Source organism: Anopheles maculipalpis, chromosome 3RL, assembly GCF_943734695.1.
Source record: "Anopheles maculipalpis chromosome 3RL, idAnoMacuDA_375_x, whole genome shotgun sequence".
In the NCBI taxonomy this organism is placed as follows: domain Eukaryota; kingdom Metazoa; phylum Arthropoda; class Insecta; order Diptera; family Culicidae; genus Anopheles; species Anopheles maculipalpis.
In genome coordinates, this window is record NC_064872.1 from 92,353,077 (window position 1) to 92,380,592 (window position 27,516).

Consider the following 27,516-nt stretch of genomic DNA (forward strand, 5'->3'; position numbering starts at 1 on the left):
AATCGATGTAAAACCATCAACTAATGTAGTGCATTGCAATTTTGTCAATAGGGATAACCGCGAAAAGAGCGGAAAATTATATGAAATAAGATTCTACTCATCCATATCAAAGCCATAGTTACCATAATTCGGCCTTTCCATTTTTCATTGCATGTGCGACATGGATAAAGATCAATAAGGACATGATATTTCTTGCATTACTCAATTGTGTTGTTGTGTATCGGTAGAACATTTACATTCAATGGATAAATTCTCTTTTTATTACTGTGAGTACCAGCAGTAAAATTAACCAGTATAGTTCTTCACCTTGTTTGGATAGCAACTGGTTCTTCGTTTTCTTCTTGGATTAACAACCAACTAGGTCACGCCAACCATCACAAATGGTTTACTAGACTGCCGATACCACGGTAGTTGTATAGTCACTACGGGGGGACGGTTTGGATGCGATTTGAACCCCGGTCCTATAGTTTGAAGACCGGCGCCATTCTCGCCTATACCTCCGGGCCGCCCCTGGTTCAACTCTGATTCTATATCAATTTAATGAGGAACCCAAATTGAGCTGTAAAGCACGTTTATCGCATATCTTGAACGCCTAACTGCTATATCAGCAATTCAAATGCTTACCACTCGCGGTCCAATTCACGGTCACACAGCACTCCTATAACCAACACGAAGTAGTTCGTTCAACTTCTTTTCAGGTTTCACGATGCGCACGGACCGTTTCTGCAAAGGAAGAGTATTTTTATAGGACAGATCGATGAACTTCTGAGATGGTAGAACATGTTTAAGGTGGTGGAAATAATCCATGTTTATGAATTCACGTGTATTCAAAATGCTACCGAATCCCACTGAAGACTCAACACACCCCACAATCTTGCACTCACTAGTTTACTGCTTACTAGTTGCTAGTTGGAACTTTTTGTATGTTTAATTTACATATCAATGATCAAAGTTGCATTGAAAAACCGGGGAGGAATTTATTGAAATGTCATTCAATAGTATTTGGCGATTAGGAAAAGGAAGATAACTTCCGACTTTCATACGATAACGATGGTCTCGCTAACGAGCCTTCAACGGATCTCGCGAAACATTTTTTACGGTAATTCTATATGCACGAATCGAATCGACAATCGAATGTTTATGGCGTGATGCGTTTGCCTGAGGTTTAATATTCATGTCAGCGGAGGTCGGCAGCAGTCGTTTGCACCAATACTACGTCAAACATGCTCCCCTCTACTGCAAAACTTGGCGAGAAGACGCAGAGTGGCTAAAGCTGCTGTTATATGCTTAATCGCGGTCGTTCTTTGTTTACAACAAATTTCTAGACTCAACCAATTTCTGAAAATATCACGAAGAAACACTAAGATTATAGATTTCGTCCCATTTTCATCTTCAGTGCCAATCGTATAAAAATACGCGTGGATATAGAAAGTTGCACGCATATTAAACGAATTATTCGACCTTTAAATGATAATAAAGTTCTGTTTTTATTATTATTTTTTATGCACTGCTACACAATGCTGGTGCTCTGGGAAATATTTGCAATTCACAAACTACTTACCAATATACCGACTGGTGGATGTCCGAGGAATTCGCAGGACGAGTCATGTATACTTCTAGAACGATGTTGTAATTTCACTCTTCTTTCGTTGTTCTCTGTTGAGTCACTTGCAATTAACATTGAATGTATCATAAAATGCAGTTCGATCTATCCCGTAATGCTTATTATCGATTTCATTATTATTCTGAAGGTAACAAAAAATTGAAAGTATTTTTTACGGCGAAATGAGGGGCTTCTCTCTCGACTCAGTTTTAGAAGAAAAACCAATGAATGAAAACGAATGAATAAGCCATCTGATTTTCATAGGTATACAAGGGGGAAAACATATTCGCATATATAACTAAAGCAGGGTTTACACTCCTGTGAAATTTCGTCTGTCAAACTGACGTGAAGCAAATCAATATTCTGCCATCAACATTAAAAATTGATTTGAATTTGTAGTTAAAATATATCATGAGACCTACATATAATGTTACTGGAAACAAGTGTCCCAATTTATAAAATTTATAAAAGAACTGCTGATATATGACAGAAAAAATCGGAATAATGCGTACGGAAAATTATTTATTTTTTTTAATTTATGTTTGTACACTGCACTCGGATTGTGAAAAACGATCATAGCTCAAGTAGAGGAATGAGGGGGAGGGGGCTGGGTAAGTTTGGTAACAAAACTTTTAAAAAAATGTTTTTTCTTTTTATTATATTGCGCATAATGGTAATATACTTGCTAGCGCATTTTATCATCCATTGCAAACATGATAGTTGTTGCATCCTTCAGCTATATGGTATAAACGTATAAAAACGCGTCAATGACATTTCCTACAGGGACAGCGAAATTACTAACCAATAAAAAAGCATTGTCGTGCAGTGAATGTTTGGTGTGACTTTCAGCGGAAATTCTGTAACATCTGTCGAGCGCATAATTTTTCATCGTGTAAAGTTCATTTTAGTGAAAAAGCTCTATTTGATAAGGCTTATCCTTGCTATTTTGCCTGTGGAACTAACTTTAGAGCCACGAATATTCGATCGTCTTAGCTGTGTTTTTTTGGTTACGGTAACTTGAGTGCTGCCAAAGCCAATAGTTCTGCATTTGTCTAAATAATATAACAACTTTTCGTATTGCAAGTGTTTTAGAAAGAAGCCATATATTTTCATAAATCATACACGCTTTTAAATTCGATCGCTAAACTTATGCGTGTGTGTATTTTGTGTGTCTTTTTTCACAAAAAAAAAACAGTAAAACAACAGATTATTACTGATTGCTCTGACCCGTGCTGGTGTTCGGGAAACAAAATACGAGGTCTTTGGTAGAAGCTTGACTGCTCATCCATTTGAACACATTACGTGGATAGTTTCTCGTTAGTAAAGGTTTATATCGAAGCTAAAAAATGCACCATTCTGAAAATGATAAAAAACGGGCCAATTTTTCGGCCCTAAGCCCTGTTAATGGAGCTATTATTAAAACAACTGCAACTGGGAAACCTGGCGATGTGAAAAAAATCATTATAAAAAATATGAAATGTGAGTATCTGTGTATTTATTACGAAGTTTTAATGTTAATTTTTAATGAAAATGTTCTAAAGTTTGAAAGAGACTAAGGAAAAGTTCCGATTGTTAAAATTGGTTCCGTTATTTTCAGCTTATCCCTCAATTCCGGAAAACTTCGAAGAAACTACATGGAATCAGCTACGAAAAGCGGTTATTGCCATACAAACTTCGACACCAATTGAATATTCGCTGGAATGCCTTTGCCAGGCGGTATCGCACATGTGTGAAGACAAGATGGATTCTCAACTATACGTTAACCTGACGGCCTTAGTAGAGCAGCATGTTAAGGCGAATATTGTTCCATTTTTGTCCGAGTCGGGAGATAAATTAGTATATCTGAAGAAAATGAATGATTATTGGCAATCGCACTGCCAGCAGATGATCATGATTCGAAGCATATTTCTTTACCTTGATCGCATATACGTCTTAAATAACCCAACAGTACACTCAATATGGGAGATGGGATTGGAACTTTTTCGCGATCATATCGCAATGAACAACCTAGTTCAAGCTCGAACCGTTGAAGGAATACTGATTCTGATTGAAAAAGAACGCCACGGGGATGCGGTTGACCGATCTCTGTTGAAAAGCCTTTTGCGAATGTTGTCCGACCTGCAAATTTATCGTGATGCCTTTGAGCAAAAGTTTCTTATGGCCACTAAACATTTGTATCAAGCTGAAGGACAAGCTAAAATGGAGGAACTTGATGTTCCAGACTATTTGCAACATGTGGATAAACGTTTAAATGAAGAGGAAGAGCGCCTGGAACATTATCTTGACGGCTGTACTAGGCATCAGCTGATAGTGACGGTGGAGAGACAATTAATTAACGAACATGTGACTGGAATATTGCAAAAAGGTTTGGATCAACTGCTGGAAGAAAACAGACTTGCCGATTTAACTCGTCTTTACAAGTTGTTTTGTCGTGTGAAGAATGGTACCACCGAGCTATGCGCACACTTTAATGCATACATTAAAAAAAAAGGGCGAACCATCGTCATAGATCCGGAGAAGGACAAATCTATGGTGCAAGATTTGCTAGACTACAAAGACAAAATGGATAACATTGTCAATACATGTTTCGAAAAAAATGAAAAATTTGGCAACTCACTACGTGAAGCCTTCGAGTACTTTATAAACCAGAGGTCTAACAAACCTGCTGAGTTGATTGCAAAGTATGTGGACATGAAGCTGCGGGCAGGCAACAAAGAAGCCACGGAAGAAGAATTGGAGCAGATCCTTGATAAGATCATGGTGCAGTTTCGATTCATTCACGGTAAAGACGTATTCGAGGCGTTTTACAAAAAAGATCTTGCCAAACGTCTTCTGGTTGGTAAGTCCGCTTCGGTTGATGCAGAAAAAAGCATGCTGTCGAAACTTAAACAGGAATGTGGGGGCGGATTTACTTCCAAGCTAGAAGGCATGTTCAAGGATATGGAATTAAGCCGTGATATTAATTTTGCGTTTAAACAGGTAAAGCATTAATGCTAGTTCAATTAATGCCAATATTAGAACCTATTTATTAGAACTATTTACAATCAATTTTGAGCTACTTTTGATATATTTACAGAGTATGCAAAATTCGGAACACAAAGAGCTGCAAAATATTGATCTAACTGTTAACATACTTACAATGGGATTCTGGCCTACATATCCAATAATGGAAGTTACTCTTCCACAAGAATTGTTACAGTATCAATCGATTTTCAACAAATTTTACTTAGCAAAACATAGTGGCCGAAAGCTCCAATGGCAACCAACGCTTGGTCATTGCGTGCTTAAAGCACAATTTGATGCGGTGAGAAAATTTCACATATAAACTAATTACATGACTCTAATTATTTTCTATTATTTGCAGGGACCAAAAGATTTGCAAGTTTCTCTGTTTCAAGCACTAGTGTTGCTATTGTTTAACTATAATGCTGCTATTTCGTTTGAAGAAATACGTACCGCAGTGATTATAGAGGTATTGTTCGTTATGTTAGGTTAAATTGTAGCCAAATATATTAATATAGTTGTTTCCAGGTTGGAGAACTGAAGCGCACGTTACAATCGCTTGCGTGTGGCAAGGCACGCGTTCTGACAAAAATACCCAAAGGTCGTGAGGTTGAAACTACTGACAAATTTCAGTTCAACAACGAGTTTACCAATAAGTTGTTTAGGATCAAAATAAATCAAATCCAAATGAAAGAAACAGTATGTATTCAATGAGAAACATTATAGTTTATTCAGAAACATTATAGTTACAAATATTAATTATATTTGTTTTTTTTTTAGACGGAAGAACAAAAAGCCACTGAAGAGCGTGTGTATCAAGATCGTCAGTATCAAATTGATGCAGCAATTGTACGTATTATGAAAATGAGGAAAACGCTTAGCCACAACTTATTGATCACAGAATTATATAAACAGCTTACCTTTCCGGTGAAGGTGAGTGTTCTTGTATGAGAGTCTGCCGTATTATACCATTGATTCTTACAAGACTTTGAGGCGTTAGTGATCACGAAGGACTAAAACCTCTTTAAAAAATTTCGACATCTACTACTTCCCATACAAGTGAGGCATTAGAATATTAATATTTTTTTTATTTCTTTTTTACAGCCGGCAGACTTAAAGAAACGGATCGAATCTTTGATAGATCGTGATTACATGGAACGAGATAAGGATAATCAAAACCAATATAACTATGTCGCCTAATTCGTTTTTGAAGTATTATCGTGCGATATGAACAATTCTAATTCACCCCGTAAGAAATTCTCTTGTCAGTAAAGTAAAACACCAAACTTTTGAGACACGCAACATCCTGTCACATAGCAAAACGAGTTAAATTTCTTCCAGCCATGTTGCGTTCGAAAAAGTAATAGCGTAGCAATTCATTTTGTTGAATGATCATGTGCATCGCAGATTAACTCTTAAAACGAAAGCAAAGGCATAAACAGTCGTATGTACATTTTGTAATAAATCAGCGAAGAGCATGTATGTAGAGAAACACTTGTAGATTAATTAAATTACCGGTTTTTGTCTTAGTGATCGTTGGCATTAGAAGCGTTAGATGTGATTTTTTTTTATTTATGAATTCTTATAGATCAGAGGATTGATCTCCACTTTCGGATCGAAGGATATACATAAAAAAAAGTTATCTAGGCTTTTTTCGCTGTTTTCTCCAAACATAATTTTCTTGCGTTGTATGAAAAAGTCATAAAGAATTACACCTACCAGGCTTTATTATAAACGGTCTCAACTTAAATCTGCTACAAATACAATTTTATATTTGCTCTCAAAGATAAATTGTACTATCGAAAGTGATCATCCGTATATTTCAAACGTTCAGCACAATTATCTATCTCTTTAATCAGGCTGGATGTTAAATTCGTGGGGCTGATCTCTCGTCCCAAAAAATTTGATACTAGGAGACGACTAGGAATACCACCACCGTAAGCAAGACAACCTCGGCGATATTTTTCTCCTTGCGTTCGACTGAATGGATCATGTTCGAAATAAGTTTGCCATATCCACGAAGCAATCGTTTTTGAGATGAGGTATGAATAATACTTTGCGCCGTATCCGACCAAGTGTGAAAAACGGAGCTGCCAAGCCGTATTTTCTACGTAAGGGAGACCGTAATATTTTTCTTGTACGGTTCGTAGAGTGGCAGTTGTGTCTTCCCCATGCAGATTATTGTCACCATGATAAACCTGATCCAAAGCAGAATAGAAAACTTGTAGCTGTGTTTCGCTCGAAGTAAATAAATATTTGGATGTGCAGAGACGCTCCAACATTTTCTCAGGCATAGGTTCCTGGGTTTGAAAGTGTTTAGCGAAGGACCGGATAACTCGTGGATCATTTGCAAAGTATTCCATTAACACCGAAGGAACTTCCGCAAAATCCGTACTACACCGCGTGCCGGTCACGTGTTGATATTCCGTTCTAGCGAGCATCGAGTGCATTGCGTGTCCCATTTCATGGAAAAGGTTGTCCACCATTGTAGGAGTCAAAAGCGTTGGTCCTGACCAACGAGGTTGGGAAAGATTCAGCATAACGACAACAATCGGATTTTGAAAACTCCCATCAGACAATACTTTTCCTCCCTGTATTGTGAAATGGCAATCTTGGTTTGGTTTTCCTTGCCGCTCGAAAAGATCGCAATAGATGTAACCGAGTAAACCTTCCGTTTCATGTACGACAGCTAGTTTATAAATATCATAGGTCCACGTTTCACCAGGTTCCAAACTCATATTTTTTAGATTGATGCCAAATAGCCGGTTCATTAATAGATTTAATCCTTCCATGCATGCTCCTAAGCTAAAGTAGGGAGAAAACTCGGACGCACTTGCCTGTAGGTATTTGCGTTTGAAACATGAAGTGTAGTACGGGGTATCCCACGCTGCCAGCGGTACATTAGCACCACATTCTGAATTTTTCATTTTCTGCATAATGGCAAAATCTTTGGCTGCACGAGGTCGTAGCTGTTCATTGAGAGCATCTAAAAACATATCTACCATCTCCGGTGTTTCCACAGTGCTTCCTTTCAAGGCTCTATGAGCGTATGTTGGAAATCCACAAACCGTGGCAAGCTCGTGACGACATTTTAGCATTTCCGATAAAAGATGTTCCTGCTCCGCATCAGGATAAAGAAATAGGCGATATGCTGACTCACGGGCTATACTGTTGGCTGAATCGGCATACAATCCGGAAACGAGAATGTTGTCGCCGTCAGATGGAAAGCTATGAAATAAAAGTGTTATCAATTATATATAGTTTTCTAGTGGCGCTAGGACGACTGACAAGGGCAAAATAGCTGCTGGAAGAATATTTCTTGTAATTCGTCTCGCATTCACCGCTCCGGCCATAAAACGCTGTCCAAGTTGAAGTATGCAATCATTAAGAAATACCACTCGTTGCCGCGCTTCTTCCTCGAGATGTATGCCGCTTTGTTCAAAATCAAAAAGGAATAGTCTGGCTACGTGCTTATCGACATCGGTTGTTTCTAATTTGTCCCCATCGTCAACGACGGTTTTCAAGGCATTGTAAAGTTTTTTATGGGTGTTCAATTTCTCTACAATCCCACTTATTGTAATGCATGCGTCCTCAGCAGCGGAACAATAATTTGCTGCTGGATGAGTTAACCTAACGAACTCCGACAGGTCCGCTACTTTGCATAAGTTATTGGAAAGCTCATCAAAGATCATAACCATTTTACGGATACGACCAGGAGAAGTAGCTTCATCTATTAGGTCATCGGTTTTGAAGATTGCTTTTTCTTTGAGCACATAAAATCCTTCATGAGATATGAGTTCCGGTATGCCAAACAGACCCTACGAGATATTAAAAAGTTAGAATCTATTCATTGTTAAGTTAAACCCCAATAGTTAACAAACCACTTCGGTCTTTGTGAAATTTATGCGCTTTTCCGGCCGAGTATTGAATGCAGTAGTCAGCGGGGACCAAGTGGACACCATTCGTTGCAATGAACCTTTAAATGTTTGCATCCGACGTAACATTTTGTATATTTTGGTACTTGCTTAACTGTTCAATGTATGTTGTAGGCTGTATATTGAACAAAGTCATTTCTTCGTCAATTCCGATGCAAGCTGTCAAAACACCAATCTGCCCATTTTATTGTAAAATTTGAACCAAGTAAGCGCCTAATTTTTATTGCAACAATAATGTTTTACATGTTTATCTTCTATAATATTGTACCTAGTAAATTAATGAATTATCAAATAGTAAAATACCAATTGATTGATGGCTTTTCCAAGAGCAAGATTCGATTACATAGCAAGTAACTATTTAGTATTTAACACGGCTATATAAACTCAATTTTGAGTTTTTGGGCGGAAGAAGAAGAAAGCTACATAACTACGAAGAAAAAAAAGCAAAATGGTGTTGGGTCGACTGTTTATGATCTCCGTGTTAGCATTGGAAATTTGCAGAGGTAAGAGATAAAAAACGCAAAATCTAAAGTACAATCTTTAAACCACAAGGTAACGCTGTAACTAGAATTACAAAATTTGTTGTAAATGTGCCTAGTATATTTTAATGGATGTACGCCGTTGCGAGAATCTTAGAGTGACCGAGAAAAAAGAGATCGCAATCATTGTGGAGAAAAAGAGAAAGAGTGAGTGTGGTGGATAACTTTGTTACTTTTGTGTTTGTGTGATATAGATGTGTAGAGATTGTTAGATACAATCGCTTTATTCATAACATTTTTCAAATAGCAATGGTGCCTATTATACAGTTAAGAGGCAATATCATTTACAAATGACACATCGGAACTAACAGTGAAAAACTATAGCAATATCTACTTTTCAACACAATAGTCCTACAGAATAATAAAGAAAAGAACCCCTATGCCTTATGATCCTGTGGAATGTTATAGAGACATCACTGCTTCAGACGATCCGTTTGCGGTTGAGCTAAGCTGGCATATAAATCCGCTACCACCTGGGTTATGTTCCTGTGGAATGTTATAGAGACATCACTGCTTCAGACGATCCGTTTGCGGTTGAGCTAAGCTGGCATATAAATCCGCTACCACCTGGGTTAGGGGTTTGGTTTAAATTCTGGTCCAAAACTGGATATAAAACATTTGCTTCATTCTGTACTTTTGCAACTCATTTGTATAAAAAAGCTAAACACTCTTAATTTCATATTTCATAGATATGATAAATTTTTTCAATGGCTCTCATTTTGTTATTTTGAATCAAATTTGTTTACATTTTTCTAGGAGACCTAGAAAATAAACTGCTGGATGATATGGAAGATAATGACATGGCACTGGATCCTTCCCTTGGTAGTCATAACCTACCTATTCAGAATGCTGTTTTGGCTCATCCCAGGTAATAAAAAATATACATCCCAAATTACTACTGAAATGAATTAACAGTTCACTAGCGCTAAATGCGCTAAATAATGCCTTAAACTCACATAAACATAGTATCTCTGACACGCATTGTATTTACCTTTGGAATTCACATTATGTGCATATTCGTTGGATTGTTGTTCAACAATAGAAGACATTCGAAGTCAAAAAAGCGGATGGAACGAAGGTAACAGGGCTCAACACACAAGCAATTTATGTTCCTGTAATGTTTTATTTTCGTTGTTACAAACGAATTATTAGTAAGTTGTTTGTTCGAGTTATGTTTTATAACATTTCAATTATACGTTTTTGTGTTTTTGTATTATTAATCCTGTACCACAGAAAAGTAAAACAGTTTAATTTGATTTTAGATACAAATGTTATTCCTGCGAACCACCAGATTGTGCTGATACGGAGATTCATGCACACTACTGCCAAAATGCTATTCAATGTTGGAAGTCGCGGACGCGCGATCCTGAAGGAAATGAAAATGTGCAACGAGGATGCACTACTGAACATGAACAGCTGCCTTTGTATTGCAGTCAAAATCAAAAAACAAGTGTTGGCAATGTTGGTGGACCTAAGAAGCGCCATATTTCCAGTACAGGAATGTATAATATTGAATGTTGCATGGGAGATTATTGTAATAATGGTTCTTTTCCCGAGTTGCCCCCGATTAAAGGTAAAGTTTGCAGTTTTACTTACAAATGATCCTAAAATAATCTGTCTACGATCTTAACAGTTACAAATACAGTCCCAGTGACAGATCCATTCGTATTGAAAATGGCTGCAGCAATTCTTGTGCCATTTGGGACGGTTGTACTTCTCGCTGCTACTGCTATTTATTGCATGCGTCGAGCCCATAAAAAACGAATGGACGCTTGCCGAACAAAATATGATCCGGAAACATATTACGCTAACGATGATGTGTTGCGAGCTACCAGCGCTGGAGATAGCACCTTGCGAGTATGTTTGATAACGATTGTTCATTACTTGAGCTGCTAAAATTTTGCTCGAAATCGTAGGAATATTTGCAACACTCCGTCACTTCTGGTTCTGGCAGTGGACTACCTCTACTTATACAACGTACTCTTGCTAAGCAAGTGTCTCTTTGCGAATGTATTGGTCGTGGTCGGTATGGCGAAGTTTGGCGTGGCATCTGGCACGGCGAAAGTGTCGCAGTGAAAATTTTCTTCAGTCGCGATGAAGATTCGTGGAAACGTGAAACAGAGATATACGGGTATGTTAGTTGTAGGGTAATCAAGAATGAGAAGAAAATTTATGAAGTCTTTCTTGTTTCCTTTTAGAACGGTTTTGTTACGCCACGAAAACATTTTGGGTTATGTTGGCTCGGACATGACTTCTAGAAACTCTTGCACTCAATTGTGGCTCATTACTCACTACTATCCGCAAGGATCTCTGTATGATTATTTGAATCGTACTGCAATTACGACACATCAAATGATCACTATTTGCCTTTCGATTGCCAACGGAATGGTGCACTTACATACTGAGATATTTGGAACTGAGGTAGACAAAGCTTCTCATCTACGATTGGGTTGGTTTGATATTAATTATAATTAAATTCTAGGGCAAGCCTGCCATCGCACATCGTGATTTAAAAACAAAAAATATTTTGATTCGAGCAAATGGATCGTGCGTTATTGCTGATTTTGGATTAGCCGTAATGCACAGTCAAACTACTAATAAAATTGATATAGGTAACACAGCGCGTGTCGGTACAAAACGATATATGGCCCCTGAGGTACTCGACGAAAGGTATGATTGTGTTCCGAAAAGTGTACTGTCCAAAATTATCTTTACATTGCTTATGGATATTATTTAGGTATTTTTGAATATATTTAATATTCAAAAATATGGAGATATATTCGCTATGGAGTAAAGAGTATATTGAACAGAATAGCCATGACCATATTGATCTGAACGTTTTGGAGTTATTAAAATACCTTTCTATTCTTTAATTCTGTTCTAGTATTACAATGGATTGTTTCGACGCGTTAAGGAAAGCTGATATTTACGCTATTGGGTTGATTTTTTGGGAAGTTTGCCGACGTACCATCTCTTGTGGCATTGCCGAAGAGTACAAAGTTCCATATTTTGATTATGTGTCATCTGATCCCAGCTTCGAGGAAATGCGCAAAGTGGTTTGCGTAGATAACTACAGGCCGTCCGTGCAGAACCGTTGGACTTCTGATCCGGTGAGTATGCCGTACAAGGTTTTTGTCTTACTATTTCGTCCCATACAATTTTAACAAAAACACATTTATATAGTTTCTCGCAAGTATGTCCAAGCTGATGCGCGAATGCTGGCATATGAACCCAAACGTACGATTACCAGCATTAAGGATTAAGAAAACTCTGCTGAAATTGGCTAGCTGTGACGAAACTATCAAAATTAATCCCGATGGTGAAGTAATAGCATAACGAAGCAATATGTCATAAGATTTTCAATGTATGATAATGGTAGGACAAATACGAGTGTTTGGATATTATTTGAGTTAATTACGTTTGTAGGGCTCTGAAATACGCGTGTTGTTATTGTTTATTCATAATATTTCGCTCTGCAGTGAAAGTAATAGCTGCATATTCAATTATCATTTTAGATTCATAATGCATTGCTTATCATACAGGGCGTCGCTGCGATTAGTGATGGTTTTCCATGTATTTTTTTGTTTTCGTCCTAATGTTTTCTGACACTTTCTTCTTTATTTTTGACCTTCTTCTTCTTCTTGGCTTAACGAACTCTAAGGTCATGCCGGCCATCGAAATGGTTTACTAGACTGCCGATATCTCGTAGTTGGTTGGTCAGTCCTCACTACGGGGGTACGGTCCGGATGGGATTTAAACCCCGGTCCTGCCGTTTAAAGTCCGGCGCCGCTGTCGCATACACAACCGGGCCGCCCCTTTGTCCTATTCCCATATTCTTTTGACGCTTCCCTGAATAGTTTTGACACGGTCCCAAGGTTTTGTTGGAAGAGTTCCGATTTTTTTTAGTTTTCGGTCCACAGTCTTTTAAGTGCTTACATTTATTTTTCAAAGAGGTAAATATAAAAACATCTATAATATTTTTACAATAAAACAAAAACTTTAAGAGATAGAGGAAAATGATGTTGAAGAAAATAATGAATAAATACATGTAGTATTTCTATATTGTTTCATACGTTTAAACAAACATGTTTTTGCTACGGACAAAGTCACGCCTTTTAATTTAACGTCTATAACAATTTTTTAGAAACAATTTGATAGGTATTAAAAACTGTAAAACAATTTTTAAAAAATTATACTATCAAAAATGTATGGAGAACCGTAAAAAAACGAAAGGAATAGAACAAAATAATTTTGGGAAACTGTAAAAAATCTCGTAACGTTGTCAAAAAAACACGGGAGAGCGACAAAAAAAATCGGAACGGAGTCGAAAATGTTCCGACTACCGTCAATAATTCTCTGGATGCCTTGTGTAATGCATGCATGAAGTTGCATAACTCATTATATATGGTGAAGTCTTAGAAGTACAAGCATAAGTAGTTATTTTTTAGTGAACTTAAAAGAACGAAAATTTAAAGAATATTACTGTACAATACATTTTCAATTTTACAAAATGTCGCAATAAAAACTAGATTATTTAAAAAAAAACTTTCGCCCTTAACACCACGTACGCGCTGAAATTCGCTGTGGCCAGGCCAAAAAAGAAGTTTATTAATTGCCATCGTGCCATGAAGGGAATACAAAGCTAAGTGCTCTTTATGTTCATGTTTATTGTTAAAGAATAATATAGCTAATAAAATGAAAATACTAATAACATACAAAGCAGTTAATAACACTAAAGGGATTATTACACGCGGATTTTTTCAACTTTCGCCTCTGGCTTTTTTTTCTATCAAACTGGGCGTTAGACAGATAAATGCCTGCCACTCGTGTAATAACTCAAGATCCTACTCCAAAAGCCACAAGTATGAATCCTTATCTTTTCTTGCAAAATTTAACCAATCTGTTGGCTCCAGTCTCAGCTCTGCCATCATATTGGTATGCGATAGGAAGTTCCTTTTCAAATACATGTTTTAGCCCATTTTGATCGCTGCTTTCTTTTTGGTTGAATAGCTAATAAAGCTCCCCAAGCTAAAATACGTCATCTTTGATAAAACTTATGAAAATGCACAACTAAATCAGGTTAAGGAAGCGAAGAAAAATAACACTACAACAAAGTTAACAGTCTCCCCTTGATTGAAAGAAAAAAGCATGGCCAAAACGAAATCCGAATTGAGCATGTCGAATTCGGATTTTCACACCGGCATTTATCTGTCAAAGCCGTTTTGACAGAAAAACGCCAGTGAAAAATTTCTCGTTCAATAACCACATAGAACACTATAAAAATAGTACCTTTTCCGCTAGAATATACCAATCGAAGACGAACACACAACGATTTAGAAAAGAATCCATTACTTTATTTGTATGACAACGGAGAATTACTGCTCCAATTAACCTTTATTTTAATGATCACATACCCAAGTTAGGCATGACACAGGCCCTCCATGGTTGTAATTTTTTCGCATGGTCTGGTCAAAATTTGATCTTTGATAAAACTTATGAAAATGCACAACTAAATCAGGTTAAGGAAGCGAAGCAAAATAACACTACAACAATGTAAACAGTCTCCCCTTGATTGAAAGAAAAAAGCATGGCCAAAACGAAATCCGAGTTGAGCATGTCGAATTCGGATTTTCACACCGGCATTTATCTGTCAAAGCCGTTTTGACAGAAAAACGCCAGTGAAAAATTTCTCGTTCAATAACCACATAGAACACTATAAAAATAGTACCTTTCCCGCTAGAATATACCAATCGAAGACGAACACACAACGATTTAGAAAAGAATCCATTACTTTATTTGTATGACAACGGAGAATTACTGCTCCAATTAACCTTTATTTTAATGATCACATACCCAAGTTAGGCATGACACAGGCCCTCCATGGTTGTAATTTTTTCGCATAGTCAGGTCAAAATTTTATACGGGAATTGACAGATGACAAAATCTGATTTAAACGGAATGTTCAAACAAAAAAAATATATGTTCGGAAAACCATGCGATTAAGAAGGAATGATGGAGATGGGCCATAGCCCTCATTAATTATTATTTATATTATTATATTATATTTTATTTATATTATTTAATATTATTTATATCGATTTTGTCATTAGCATGGGGGTATTCAATAAACCTTGGTCTGCAATTATCTTGATTTTGTCAAAATAATAATAAAATAATTTGTCAATTCACATGAACAGCACATGACCTACTGTAGATTTACATCTTCGTATAAAGCTTGTTTTCGTGGTATTGTTTTAAGATAGATTAACAAGCTTTGTTTGATTAACTAAAACAAACTTTGAAATAAGACACATTCACTGGAATAAGTGATTCCAAATAAAATTCACGAGAATATGTCTTCCTGGGAGGAAATACAAGCCGTGAAGGTGAAGCGTAATAGTTTGCGCGAGAAATTAGAAAAACGGAAAAAAGAAAGACAAGATTTACTTGGAAGCAATAGTTCAAGCGGTTCGGGAGCCGTTGTTGGAGTAATTAAAATCGAATCGAGCAATAGCTTGACGGAGGATAAGGGTAAACTTCTTCTGACTACTATCAAGCAGGATCAAACTGGAAGTGCGGGTAAAGCGAATTTCTTTTGTCATACAGACCGGATTGCAATATTGTGCGATTTTATTAATGTGTACTCATTTATGGTCTGGTTTGAAGCAGTCGACACTGTAGATTTTTAGCTATGCACATTTCCATGACAATCTTTATTTTGGGTCCTTGTTTATGGCCATAAGTACATCTTTTGTTCAAAGTGTGGTTCTTTATCTTTTCTGAACAGACATCGACGCAGAAGTGGAGAAATATCTGGTGCAAGTTCTGGCCGATCAAAGTTTAATACTGCCGACAAACTCCGCTCAGATTGCGGAACGTGTGGAAAAACACGTACAGAAAACTATAATGCGGGATTCCGTTGCGTACTACCTTCATAAGCTGGCTGGACAAAAACTAATCAACATTAAGGAAGTCAGTATTGGAGGAAGTGTGGGTTATGAAGTGATTTCAGCTGAACATATAAATTTACAAGCGCTGTATGACGAAATGGCTATGAATCATGTTCCAGTTGTGCCTGTTAATGCAACAAAGAGAAAAGCGGAATGTACGATAGAAGATAAAACCGGTGGAGGTGGCAAAGCGGCTCGGGCTAATGTAACTAGTATAAAGGACGAAGGAAGAAAAGGTAACGCTGTAGATGCATCGCTTTCTTGTCAGGCGTCTGACATTATGTCTCTGCTGTCCTTACCTTCCACAAGGGAAAAACAAAGCAAAAAAGTAGGTGAAGAAATTTTAGAACTGCTGTCTAAGCCTACGGCCAAAGAACGTTCTTTAGCTGAAAAGTTTAAGTCGCAGGGGGGTGCACAAGTGATGGAGTTTTGCCCTCATGGAACACGTATCGAATGTATGCGATCATCGGAGGCCGCTCCTGAAACAAGGGAAGGGAATGATAAAAAGGCTAGCATTAATATAAACAATGAAGAGAAAAGCGAATGCAAAAACGAATATGACGTTATTATCGCTAAGGATGATGAGCCCTGCCAAGCTGATTCATCTGTAGCAAACGAAATGAAACATGAAGTAATTTCATCGAACACAGCAACTAGTGAAGCAATTACGGAAATCCAAGTCAAAAAGACAAAATATCAGTGCAATAAGCTACATTTTAAAAAAATTATTCAGACCCACACTGATGAAACATTGGGGGATTGCAGTTTTCTGAACACTTGCTTTCATATGGATACATGTAAATATGTTCACTACGAGGTTGATACTTATGTGGGTCAAACTCAGAATACTATTCCAGCCAAACTTGAACCAGCTGACGAACGCGTTGCTGGACAAAAACGACATACTACTGATGCTTGTGCTACATTATATCCACCTCAATGGATCCAATGTGACTTGCGGTTTCTCGATATGACGGTATTGGGTAAATTTGCTGTAGTAATGGCTGATCCTCCGTGGGATATCCACATGGAGTTGCCTTACGGTACGATGTCAGATGATGAAATGCGACAGCTAGGGGTTCCGGCGCTACAGGATGATGGATTAATTTTTCTTTGGGTCACTGGACGCGCAATGGAGTTGGGACGTGAATGTTTAAAGCTATGGGGCTATGAACGTGTGGACGAATTAATATGGGTTAAAACTAATCAATTGCAACGCATAATACGAACAGGACGTACCGGTCATTGGCTAAATCACGGTAAAGAACATTGCTTGGTGGGTATGAAAGGTAATCCTCCAAATTTGAATCGCGGACTTGACTGCGATGTAATTGTAGCGGAGGTAAGGGCCACAAGCCACAAGCCAGATGAAATTTACGGGATCATTGAACGGCTGAGCCCTGGCACACGAAAGATAGAGCTATTTGGTCGACCGCACAATGTACAACCCAATTGGTGAGAAAAAAAACTGAATGTTAATACAAATCGATATTTAAATCTCACCTTCGTTTAATTTTCGAATGTTTAGGATTACCCTTGGCAACCAGTTGGATGGAATACGTTTAGTGGATCCTGAATTGATAAATTCGTTTCAGAAACGATATCCCGATGGTAACTGTATGACTCCCGGAAAAAATCCCTGATTATGAACTGTACTATCGACATGTAACTTATAATATCTCATCTAAAAAGATTTTGCTAAAAAAATAAAACTTGAAAGACAAGCTCATTTTTAAAATAGAACAATACATTTGTCGCTATTGTGTCGCCCGCGTAATGCTAGCATCCGAATCTGTTATTCCTATTCTTTATCGAAAATAATACGACACTTCAATAATTGCTGGCTTGTGTTAATATGTCATAAAATATACGATATTCACGAGTTTTGTAATGAGCATGCGCTCAAATTTTCTGAATTGTTTGCTATGGATGGTTCCGTTTTTCGAGCTGCAGTTCAGTTGATAAGGAAAATTTTGACAAATTGGTTTGCGTTTCGTTTCGTTTCGCAGGTTGGAATCGTGGGTTTTATAATGAAATAACAAATTTCTACAGTGATTGCTTTCTGTATTTATGTTAAATATGATTGAACTTCAGTAAGGCATTTATCAAAAGAGCAATATGTTGTACACAATCAGTAGTCTAATTAAAATTTCGTTTACGTTTTAGTAAAGGCTATGTGAACGTTTTATTCTGTGATATTTTAATTTTGCTATGGTTCTTGTATAAAGTAGGTAATTCATAAATGGATGTTCTTCGTCTACAGAAAATATAGTTCCGCCATGAATACGCTTTGAGTCGCGAGAGAATGACAAAAAAGTCTTATTTCGAACAATGAAAGTGATTGGTTGACAAAAACCAGTGGAAATGTTTTTTTTCTCATGTGAACAGTAAAAAGTATTCAGTAATGTTCTCTCTAAGCCAAAGGGGGTGTGTTAGCTAAAGCTAAATTTATGTTTAACTGTATACTGATTTTCGAGCTGTATTACAATACGTACAAAGTTAGTGAATCAACACATTTTCAACACCAACACCAACAACATCAACATAATTCGTACGAATATAATAGTCGGTAATACACACTCTAGCAATAATCTCAGTCGGAACATAAATCATAATCACATTGGAAAGAAAATAGAAAATCATGCAAATTATGTATTTCTTAATAAGCTTCATATACTTGCAGAAATTCCTTATTCACAATATTGCATTAATAACCACTATTAGGGATTTTGTCACTGCCGATTTACCTTAAAAGTGCCTTAATTGGCAGAATTTTTATAAAAGCTATAACCTGCATGAAGGTTTATGTATATTATTTTATGAGTTCGTTCTACGAAGGAATTTAAATTTAACAAACAGAATTTTTAAGCTGTACGGTTTGAAGCATTGATCCGATACTCAGTAAATATGTTACGAAGCGTCATGTGTGTATATTAGAGCATGTTGCCGTCCGGATATGCTGTGTTCTATTGTGTTAGTGTAATGAGTGGAGAGCGAAAACACCAGTTTACATTGAACGCCTGCGTAAACGCTGTTGTGAATCATTTGGGAATTCATTTCATTCAATCTCGTAGTTTATTGGTAATTATCTTAACAATTGTGTACCTAGCTGATGTTCCTTTTGTCAGCATCAATTGATGTATAACTTCGTAAGAAACCAAGCTTTTGTAAGATACATTAGTGGTGTGTTCAATAATGGTGCGAAATGTTGTGACCAAAAATAGATAGAACCGTGGTGTTTATATTAAAATCAGATATATGAATCTTTTCATATGTAAAGCAAATGCTCAGATACAAAATTGTGTCGTCACTTCACAAATACATTATTGACCCTTTCTCATAACTGTTGAACTCAAGTAGTAGTAGTAGAATTTTTTTATTGGAATAAACTTATTTTGTAGTTTTACATATATTTGGGTTCGCTTAACACGTTCAATACCATGTCACCCAAATTTGGGTGACACTCTCACCTTTAGAGAGTCTCTCTCATATGATCATTTGCTCTCTTTTACATGCCTTTAGCAACCTCTATTGTGCGAATGAGATGCACTGTTACGTTTATTTTCCACGAGAAACAATCATCAGAATAATCCTTGGTACCGAACTTGGTGTTAATGCGTTCGCTTATTGCTTTCCGCATTGATTTGAGATTTTTCGATTAAGCGACTACTTGGTTGGAATTACGTATTGGTTGGAAAGGGTTTAAAGTGGGAAAAAACAGAAAAAACCCACGACTGTTGAACTCAAGGACAAGGTCATTTGTATGAGATGGAGAAACTATGTGGAGTTGTCTTTGTTAACTTCTCGTTCTTTAAACGATAACGTGAATTATGTTTATTGTCGTACCAACTAAATGATATATTTTTATGTTATTCTCAACATGAAATATTTTTGTTATTATTTTGCAATATGTAGCATTATTGTTATTCGCAATATGAAGCATTTTAGTTTGCGTATAGAATCCTAACATAATTCCATTTTTTTGCTTAGGCTATTGAAGACACTCATGCAACTTATGTTTTATGAATTTATTGAGCAAACATTTGTTGTAACAAAATTGGAAATGACTATTAGTACATCAAAAACTGCATTAAGGTGACTAGTACATTGAAAACTGAATTGCAAAATGAGATGAACAGGAATTTTTATTTCTCGTAACATTCTACACATTAATCCACATAATCCTTGTCATGTTTAGACTTTAAACGTGCAAAATTCATGATATTATATTCATATTCATGATTCTACTAGTTAACGTTTAATAACAACAGTCGATAAAAAACATCTTTCTTATAAACTTCTTTTTTCATTTAGATTTGTTGATTATATGATATGTTGAAGATTGTATGATAAATACCACCCCTTTTTTTAAAGAAAAATCACTATTAGTTTCATGTGTAATTCATCATTTGATTAGTTCTGTAAATTATGATCATAAGATAGGCATGTGCACGTTAGTTAATAAAACAATTTCAGCATACGATGTTACATTCAACTTCAAGGACGCGGACCACAAGAGAATTCTAAAGGAAAATTGGAAGCTTCTTGAGCTTGTTGAAATTTTCGCAATCTCAATCTTGATATTTTTTGCTAGTTGCACATCGATTTTAACAGTTTAATATTGTCCGTGGCATATGGGCTTCACAGTGCCAAATTTTAATATTTTTGTTTACTCATTTTCAAAATTGTTTAGGCATCAAGCGGAAAGCGAACTATTTCGAAACTGCAGAAGAATACACCGACATTCTCCAGAACTTTGCCAGGAAATTGGTAACGTGGTAACAGTAGGATGACCGGAGCTGTGGATAAATTTACTATCATACATTACAATGACGTGTATAACATCGATACAAACAGCAAATCTGAACCAATTGGTGGAGCTGCACGGTTTTGCATGGCGGTCAAATCGTTTAATCATCTAAATCCTCTAATCCTATTTAGTGGTGATGCATTTTCACCAAGCATGCTTAGCACCTTTACAAAAGGAGAACAGATGGTTCCTGTACTCAATGCTATCGGAACTCATTGTGCAGTATTTGGGAATCATGACTTTGGTAAGCAGTGAAGAATATGAATGAAAGGATCCCGGAATGTTTTATTCTGAGTTAAAATTATTATCCTTACAGATCACGGATTAGACGTTCTACAAGAATGGGTTGAAAAGACTAATTTTCCCTGGTTAATGTCTAACGTAGTGGATAATGAAACTGGACGACCTTTAGGTGGTGGTAAAATTACTCACATTATTAATCATAATGAAGTTAAAATAGGTCTGATTGGTTTAGTAGAAAAAGAGTGGCTAGATACGCTTCCGACGATTGATCCAAATGAAGTAACTTATATTGATTTTATTAAAGCTGGAAACCAGCTAGCAGATGAGCTACATCATCAGGTAATCATATTTTTATTTACCAATAAACAGTAAAACTTAAAAACATATTTTCTCGCAGAGTTGTGATGTTATTATAGCTTTAACACACATGCGAACACCTAACGATATCGAGTTGGCCAAACACAGCGGTCACATAGATCTTATATTAGGTGGACATGATCATGTGTATGAAGTATTAAATGTATGTATGCATTTGTCTGTGGTTGTGATGTGATTTGTTATAGTAAAAATACTAGTAAACCTAACATAATTTTCTTCCATTTTTCAATTCACAGACGGAAGATACATATGTCATTAAATCAGGAACTGATTTTAGGCAATTTTCGAAGATTGACATAAACTTAAATCGTAATCAAAATGGTAAAATCAATATAAAAGTGGAGAAAATCGATGTTGATTCTACAAAATATTCCGAGGATGCCACGCTAAAAGAAGAATTAAAAAAATATGCAGATACAATAGAATCGAAATTGGGTGAAGTGCTTGGAACTTTTACTGTAGAATTGGATGGAAGATTTTCTGCTATTCGTACCTCTGAGACCAATCTTGGAAATTGGATTTGCGATGTTGCATTAGCAGCCACCGGAGCTGATTGTGTGATCATTAATTCTGGCACTTTTCGTTCCGATCAAATTCATCCAGCTGGGCCATTTACCATGCATGACTTGATTAACATAATACCGATGCAAGATCCATTGATTGTGTTAGAAGTTTCCGGAAAAATTTTGCATGCAGCACTCGAAAATTCGGTATCAACGTACCCAAAACTGGAAGGAAGGTTTCCACAGATAGCCGGAATGTCATTTGTGTTTGACCCAACGAAAAGTCCAGGTAACAGGGTGGAACCGAAACTAGTGCGTGTCGGTGATGAATGGTTGAATTTGGAACAAACATATTCACTATGTATTAAAAGCTATATATATGGAGGTTGTGATGGGTATACTATGTTCAAAGGATGTCAAGTACTTATGGCCGACGATGCCGCTCCAGAGCTTGGATTGGCAGTACAGAATCATTTCAAGGCAATTGATGTTCGTTTAGGAAAAATCCATCATACTAAACATCGTCAATCGCTCGTAACTCTGTCCCGACGGCATAGCATGGTACAAATGCTTGAAAACATGGAGCTGGATGGCCCGACCCCAATCAGAAGAAAGTCTTCTGTAACGATGCCAAAAATGGAACATATTTGTAATAATCGCGGCAAAGTAATAAGCTTACATGGATCAACATAGCAAAGATTAATCAGATTTTTTCGTTGGTTGATAGCTTTTACGTCGGGCTTCGCTGGATGATTTGGAACAAAGCAGCTGCCAGCTTGCACCAGCAATTCAACGCAGGATTATTGCCATTCAAAATGAAGATGTATGATAAGAACTGTTTGTCTATGAGTTGATGGAAGTGGTTTTATCGAGCGGTTCTTTTTCTCTTTTTTTTCTACAGCACATTCGAGAGATGATTTTAAGACGAGAAACTATAGAAAAAAACTATGTTATTAAGGAGACCGACGAACTTACCCCGTAGGTTTGTACTATTAGTCGTGTATGTCGGGATATTTTAATATAACACAATAGTTGAGCTGATAAGTGAATGAAAAGCATGTTGATCGTTTGTAAAGTTATTATTTTTGTTGTAAACTGGTAAACCAACAGATATAGTAAAGACCTTTCGGATTTTCCATCCGGCGAAAGCGGCCATATTTGTGGAAAAAAAAAGTTGGTTTTTGCACCACGATAATGCGGTCTATTTTGAGGGAGTTATTCGCAACAATTGACACCCATATTGTTCCGCAACCGCCGTATTCGCCCTATTTGCCAGACCAGCCGACTTCAGGCTGTTCAACCAGCTAAAACAACCGCTTCGGGGACACCACCTTGGCACTATCGAGGAGATAGAAGCCGCAGCGACGGCGGAACTAAAGGACATCCCAGCATCCGCGTTTTCCACCTGCTTCGATGAGTTGTAGAAGAGTTTAAAAAGGTGCATTGCATCGTAAGGGGATTACTTCGAAGGTCCCTTCGTTTGGCCTAATAAATAAAAAACTATTGAAGAAAAAAACGTAGCCACTTTATTTTTCGGGGTTTAGAGGTGTTCAAAGGGATACAAGGCCAGTACCTTCGGCATATTTGTCCGTGGGGTCATTCCCAGGTCTTCCCACCCCCTCCCACCATCGTTTAGGGGTGTTCAAAGGGTATTCAAAGGGATACAAGGCCAGTACCTTCGGCATATGTGTCTGTGGGATCATTCCCAGACCATCCCACCCCCTTCCCAACCCCTCCCACCATCGTTTAGGGGTGTTCAAAGGGTATTCAAAGGGATACAAGGCCAATACCTTCGGCATATGTGTCCGTGGGGTCATTCCCAGGCCTTCTCACGCCCTTCCCACCCCCTTCCACCATCGTTTAGGGGTGTTCAAAGGGTATTCAAAGGGATACAAGGCCAGTACCTTCGGCATATGTGTCTGTGGGGTCATTCCCAGGCCATCCCACCCCCTTCCCACCCCCTTCCACCATCGTATAGGGGTGTTCAAAGGGTATTCAAAGGGATACAAAGCCAGTACCTTCGGCATATGTGTCCGTGGGGTCATTCCCAGGCCTTCCCACCCCCTTCCCACCCCCTCCCACCATCGTTTAGGGGTGTTCAAAGGGTGTTCAAAGGGATACACGGCCAGAACCTTCGGCATATGTGTCCGTGGAGTCATTCCCAGGCCATCCCACCCTCTTCCCACCCCCTTCCACCATCGTTTAGGGGTGTTCAAAGGGTGTTCAAAGTGATGCAAGGCCAGTACCTTCGGCATATGTGTCCGAGGGGTCATTCCCAGGCCTTCCACCCCCTTCCCAACCCCTTCCCAACCCCTCCCACCATCGTTTAGGAGTGTTCAAAGGGTGTTTAAAGGGATAAAAGGCCAGTACCTTCGGCATATGTATCCGTGGGGTCATTCCCAGGCCATCCCACCCCCTTCCCACCCCCTTCCACCATCGTTTAGGGGTGTTCAAAGGGTGTTCAAAGGGTTACAAGGCCAGTACCTTCGTCATATGTGCCCGTGGGGTCATTCCCAGGCCTTCCCACCCCCTTCCCACCCCCTTCCACCATCGTATAGGGGTGTTCAAAGGGTGTTCAAAGGGTTACAAGGCCAGTACCTTCGGCATATGTGTCCGTGGGGTCATTCCCAGGCCTTCCCGCTCCCTTCCAACCCCCTCCCAGCAACGTTTAGGGGTGTTCAAAGGGTGTTCAAAGGGATATAAGGCCAGTACCTTCGGCATAAGAGTCCGTAGGGTCATTCCCAGGCCTTCCCACCCCCTTCCCACCCCCTCCCACCATCGTTTAGGGGTGTTCAAAGGGTATTCAAAGGGATACATGGCCAGTACCTTCGTCATATGTATCCGTGGGGTCATTCCCAGGCCTTCCCACCTCCTTCCCACCGCCTCCCACCATCGTTGAAAGGTGTTCAAAGGGTGTTTAAAGGGATATAAGGCCAGTACCTTCGGCATATGTGTCTGTGGGGTCATTCCCAGGCCTTCCCACCCCCTTCCCACCCCCTTCCACCATCGTTTAGGGGTGTTCAAAGGGTATTCAAAGGGATACAAGGCCAGTACCTTCGGCATATGTGTCCGAGGGGTCATTCCCAGACCATCCCACCCCCTTCCCAACCCCTCCCACCATCGTTTAGGGGTGTTCAAAGGGTATTCAAAGGGATACAAGGCCAATACCTTCGGCATATGTGTCCGTGGGGTCATTCCCAGGCCTTCTCACGCCCTTCCCACCCCCTTCCACCATCGTTTAGGGGTGTTCAAAGGGTATTCAAAGGGATACAAGGCCAGTACCTTCGGCATATGTGTCTGTGGGGTCATTCCCAGGCCATCCCACCCCCTTCCCACCCCCTTCCACCATCGTATAGGGGTGTTCAAAGGGTATTCAAAGGGATACAAAGCCAGTACCTTCGGCATATGTGTCCGTGGGGTCATTCCCAGGCCTTCCCACCCCCTTCCCACCCCCTCCCACCATCGTTTAGGGGTGTTCAAAGGGTGTTCAAAGGGATACACGGCCAGAACCTTCGGCATATGTGTCCGTGGAGTCATTCCCAGGCCATCCCACCCCCTTCCACCATCGTTTAGGGGTGTTCAAAGGGTGTTCAAAGGGATGCAAGGCCAGTACCTTCGGCATATGTGTCCGAGGGGTCATTCCCAGGCCTTCCCACCCCCTTCCCAACCCCTTCCCACCCCCTCCCAACATCGTTTAGGAGTGTTCAAAGGGTGTTTAAAGGGATAAAAGGCCAGTACCTTCGGCATATGTATCCGTGGGGTCATTCCCAGGCCATCCCACCCCCTTTCCACCCCCTTCCACCATCGTTTAGGGGTGTTCAAAGGGTGTTCAAAGGGTTACAAGGCCAGTACCTTCGTCATATGTGCCCGTGGGATCATTCCCAGGCCTTCCCACCCCCTTCCCACCCCCTTCCACCATCGTATAGGGGTGTTCAAAGGGTGTTCAAAGGGTTACAAGGCCAGTACCTTCGTCATATGTGTCCGTGGGGTCATTCCCAGGCCTTCCCGCTCCCTTCCAACCCCCTCCCAGCAACGTTTAGGGGTGTTCAAAAGGTGTTCAAAGGGATATAAGGCCAGTACCTTCGGCATAAGAGTCCGTGGGGTCATTCCCAGGCCTTCCCACCCCCTTCCCACCCCCTTCCCACCCCCTCCCACCATCGTTTAGGGGTGTTCAAAGGGTGTTCAAAGTGATACTTGGCCAGTACCTTCGTCATATGTATCCGTGGGGTCATTCCCAGGCCTTCCCACCTCCTTCCCACCGCCTCCCAGCATCGTTGAAAGGTGTTCAAAGGGTGTTTAAAGGGATATAAGGCCAGTACCTTCGGCATATGTGTCTGTGGGGTCATTCCCAGGCCTTCCCACCCCCTTCCCACCCCCTTCCACCATCGTTTAGGGGTGTTCAAAGGGTATTCAAAGGGATACAAGGCCAGTACCTTCGGCATATGTGTCCGAGGGGTCATTCCCAGGCCATCCCACCCCCTTCCCACCCCCTTCCACCATCGTTTAGGGGTGTTCAAAGGGTATTCAAAGGGATACAAGGCCAATACCTTCGTCATATGTGTCCGAGGGGTCATTCCCAGGCCCTCCCACCCCCTTCCCAACCCCTCCCACCATCGTTTAGGGGTGTTCAAAGGGTATTCAAAGGGATACAAGGCCAATACCTTCGGCATATGTGTCCGCGGAGTCATTCCCAAGCCATCCCACCCCCTTCCCACCCCCTCCCACCATCGTTTAGGGGTGTTCAAAGGGTATTCAAAGGGATGCAAGGCCAGTACCTTCGGCATATGTGTCTGTGGGATCATTCCCAGACCATCCCACCCCCTTCCCAACCACTCCCACCATCGTTTAGGGGTGTTCAAAGGGTATTCAAAGGGATACGAGGCCAGTATCTTCGGCATATGTGTCCGAGGGGTCATTCCCAGGCCTTCCCACCCCCTTCCAAACCACTCCCACCATCGTTTAGGGGTGTTCAAAGGGTGTTCAAAGGGATACAAGGCCAGTACCTTCGGCATATGTGTCCGTGGGGTCATTCTCAGGCCATCCCACCCCCTTCCCACCCCCTTCCACCATCGTATAGGGGTGTTCAAAGGGTATTCAAAGGGATACAAGGCCAGTATCTTCGGCATATGTGTCCGAGGGGTCATTCCCAGGCCTTCCCACCCCCTTCCCAACCCCTCCCAGCATCGTTTAGGGGTGTTCAAAGGGTGTTCAAAGGGAAACAAGGCCAGTACCTTCGGCATATACGTCTGTGGGGTCATTCTCAAGCCATCCCACCCCCTTCCCTACTCCTCGCACCATTGTTTAGGGGTGTTCAAAGGGTATTCAAAGGGATACAAGGCCAGTACCTTCGGCATATGTGTCTGTGGGGTCATTCCCAGGCCTTCCCACCCCCTTCCCACCCCCTTCCACCATCGTTTAGAGGTGTTCAAAGGGTGTTCAAAGGGATGCAAGGCCAGTACCTTCGACATATGTGTCCGTGGGGTCATTCGCAGGCCTTCCCTTCCCCTTACCACCCCCTTCCCACAACCTTCCCACCCCCTTCCACCATCGTA

At 39.6% G+C, this 27,516-nt stretch overlaps 5 protein-coding genes across 7 annotated transcripts; 4 read left to right on the forward strand and 1 right to left on the reverse strand.

Moving 5' to 3' along the window:
- The first annotated feature begins 2,911 nt into the window (after positions 1-2,911).
- On the forward strand, positions 2,912-5,833 carry LOC126561229 (cullin-4A). Its single transcript, XM_050217175.1, has 7 exons — positions 2,912-3,082; positions 3,201-4,582; positions 4,680-4,907; positions 4,968-5,075; positions 5,135-5,305; positions 5,387-5,539; positions 5,711-5,833. Exons 1-7 carry the CDS (start codon positions 2,950-2,952, stop codon positions 5,804-5,806), a joined length of 2,271 nt encoding a protein of 756 aa, XP_050073132.1. The 5' UTR covers positions 2,912-2,949; the 3' UTR covers positions 5,807-5,833.
- Positions 5,834-6,389: 556 nt separating this feature from the next.
- Positions 6,390-8,610, reverse strand: LOC126561231 (mitochondrial intermediate peptidase). Of its 2 annotated transcripts, none has more exons than XM_050217177.1 (3): positions 8,488-8,610; positions 7,895-8,424; positions 6,390-7,834 (listed from the first exon to the last, which is right to left on the reverse strand). In XM_050217177.1, the coding sequence occupies exons 1-3, from the start codon at positions 8,608-8,610 to the stop codon at positions 6,403-6,405; spliced, it is 2,085 nt and encodes a 694-aa protein (XP_050073134.1). In that variant the 3' UTR covers positions 6,390-6,402. The 2 variants fall into 2 exon arrangements, with proteins under 2 accessions (XP_050073134.1, XP_050073135.1); XM_050217178.1 differs by having other exon boundaries at positions 8,491-8,606.
- A 372-nt stretch (positions 8,611-8,982) lies between these two features.
- LOC126561232 (activin receptor type-1) lies at positions 8,983-12,430 on the forward strand. The gene is made up of 9 exons (XM_050217180.1): positions 8,983-9,044; positions 9,837-9,948; positions 10,343-10,653; positions 10,714-10,937; positions 10,997-11,211; positions 11,279-11,501; positions 11,563-11,750; positions 11,965-12,190; positions 12,264-12,430. The coding sequence occupies exons 1-9, from the start codon at positions 8,990-8,992 to the stop codon at positions 12,414-12,416; spliced, it is 1,707 nt and encodes a 568-aa protein (XP_050073137.1). The 5' UTR covers positions 8,983-8,989; the 3' UTR covers positions 12,417-12,430.
- A 2,990-nt stretch (positions 12,431-15,420) lies between these two features.
- LOC126561234 (N6-adenosine-methyltransferase MT-A70-like protein) lies at positions 15,421-17,682 on the forward strand. 2 transcript variants are annotated; one of them, XM_050217182.1, is made up of 3 exons: positions 15,421-15,659; positions 15,868-17,485; positions 17,559-17,682. In XM_050217182.1, exons 1-3 carry the CDS (start codon positions 15,434-15,436, stop codon positions 17,671-17,673), a joined length of 1,959 nt encoding a protein of 652 aa, XP_050073139.1. In that variant the 5' UTR covers positions 15,421-15,433; the 3' UTR covers positions 17,674-17,682. The 2 variants fall into 2 exon arrangements, with proteins under 2 accessions (XP_050073139.1, XP_050073140.1); XM_050217183.1 differs by having other exon boundaries at positions 15,421-15,611.
- Positions 17,683-20,810: 3,128 nt separating this feature from the next.
- Positions 20,811-22,958, forward strand: LOC126561233 (trifunctional nucleotide phosphoesterase protein YfkN). The gene is made up of 6 exons (XM_050217181.1): positions 20,811-21,084; positions 21,157-21,422; positions 21,481-21,603; positions 21,698-22,630; positions 22,692-22,787; positions 22,866-22,958. Exons 1-6 carry the CDS (start codon positions 20,820-20,822, stop codon positions 22,944-22,946), a joined length of 1,764 nt encoding a protein of 587 aa, XP_050073138.1. The 5' UTR covers positions 20,811-20,819; the 3' UTR covers positions 22,947-22,958.
- Positions 22,959-27,516: the final 4,558 nt, after the last annotated feature.

Excerpts from the sequence above, each read along its gene's own strand:
- LOC126561229 (XM_050217175.1), top strand. The coding sequence starts at position 2,950 with ATGCACCATTCTGAAAATGATAAAAAACGGGCCAATTTTTCGGCCCTA. Across the intron at positions 5,306-5,386 it reads AAATCCAAATGAAAGAAACA|ACGGAAGAACAAAAAGCCAC; the intron begins GTATGTATTCAA and ends TTTTTTTTTTAG. Across the intron at positions 5,540-5,710 it reads AGCTTACCTTTCCGGTGAAG|CCGGCAGACTTAAAGAAACG; the intron begins GTGAGTGTTCTT and ends TCTTTTTTACAG.
- LOC126561231 (XM_050217177.1), bottom strand. The coding sequence starts at position 8,610 with ATGTTACGTCGGATGCAAACATTTAAAGGTTCATTGCAACGAATGGTG. Across the intron at positions 8,425-8,487 it reads ATTTCACAAAGACCGAAGTG|GGTCTGTTTGGCATACCGGA; the intron begins GTTTGTTAACTA and ends AATATCTCGTAG. Across the intron at positions 7,835-7,894 it reads CCAGCAGCTATTTTGCCCTT|CTTTCCATCTGACGGCGACA; the intron begins GTCAGTCGTCCT and ends TTTATTTCATAG.
- LOC126561232 (XM_050217180.1), top strand. The coding sequence starts at position 8,990 with ATGGTGTTGGGTCGACTGTTTATGATCTCCGTGTTAGCATTGGAAATT. Across the intron at positions 10,938-10,996 it reads CTGGAGATAGCACCTTGCGA|GAATATTTGCAACACTCCGT; the intron begins GTATGTTTGATA and ends TCGAAATCGTAG. Across the intron at positions 11,212-11,278 it reads CGTGAAACAGAGATATACGG|AACGGTTTTGTTACGCCACG; the intron begins GTATGTTAGTTG and ends GTTTCCTTTTAG.
- LOC126561234 (XM_050217182.1), top strand. The coding sequence starts at position 15,434 with ATGTCTTCCTGGGAGGAAATACAAGCCGTGAAGGTGAAGCGTAATAGT. Across the intron at positions 15,660-15,867 it reads GGATCAAACTGGAAGTGCGG|ACATCGACGCAGAAGTGGAG; the intron begins GTAAAGCGAATT and ends TTTTCTGAACAG. Across the intron at positions 17,486-17,558 it reads CACAATGTACAACCCAATTG|GATTACCCTTGGCAACCAGT; the intron begins GTGAGAAAAAAA and ends TCGAATGTTTAG.
- LOC126561233 (XM_050217181.1), top strand. The coding sequence starts at position 20,820 with ATGACCGGAGCTGTGGATAAATTTACTATCATACATTACAATGACGTG. Across the intron at positions 22,631-22,691 it reads TTTGTAATAATCGCGGCAAA|CTTTTACGTCGGGCTTCGCT; the intron begins GTAATAAGCTTA and ends GTTGGTTGATAG. Across the intron at positions 22,788-22,865 it reads TTGCCATTCAAAATGAAGAT|CACATTCGAGAGATGATTTT; the intron begins GTATGATAAGAA and ends TTTTTTCTACAG.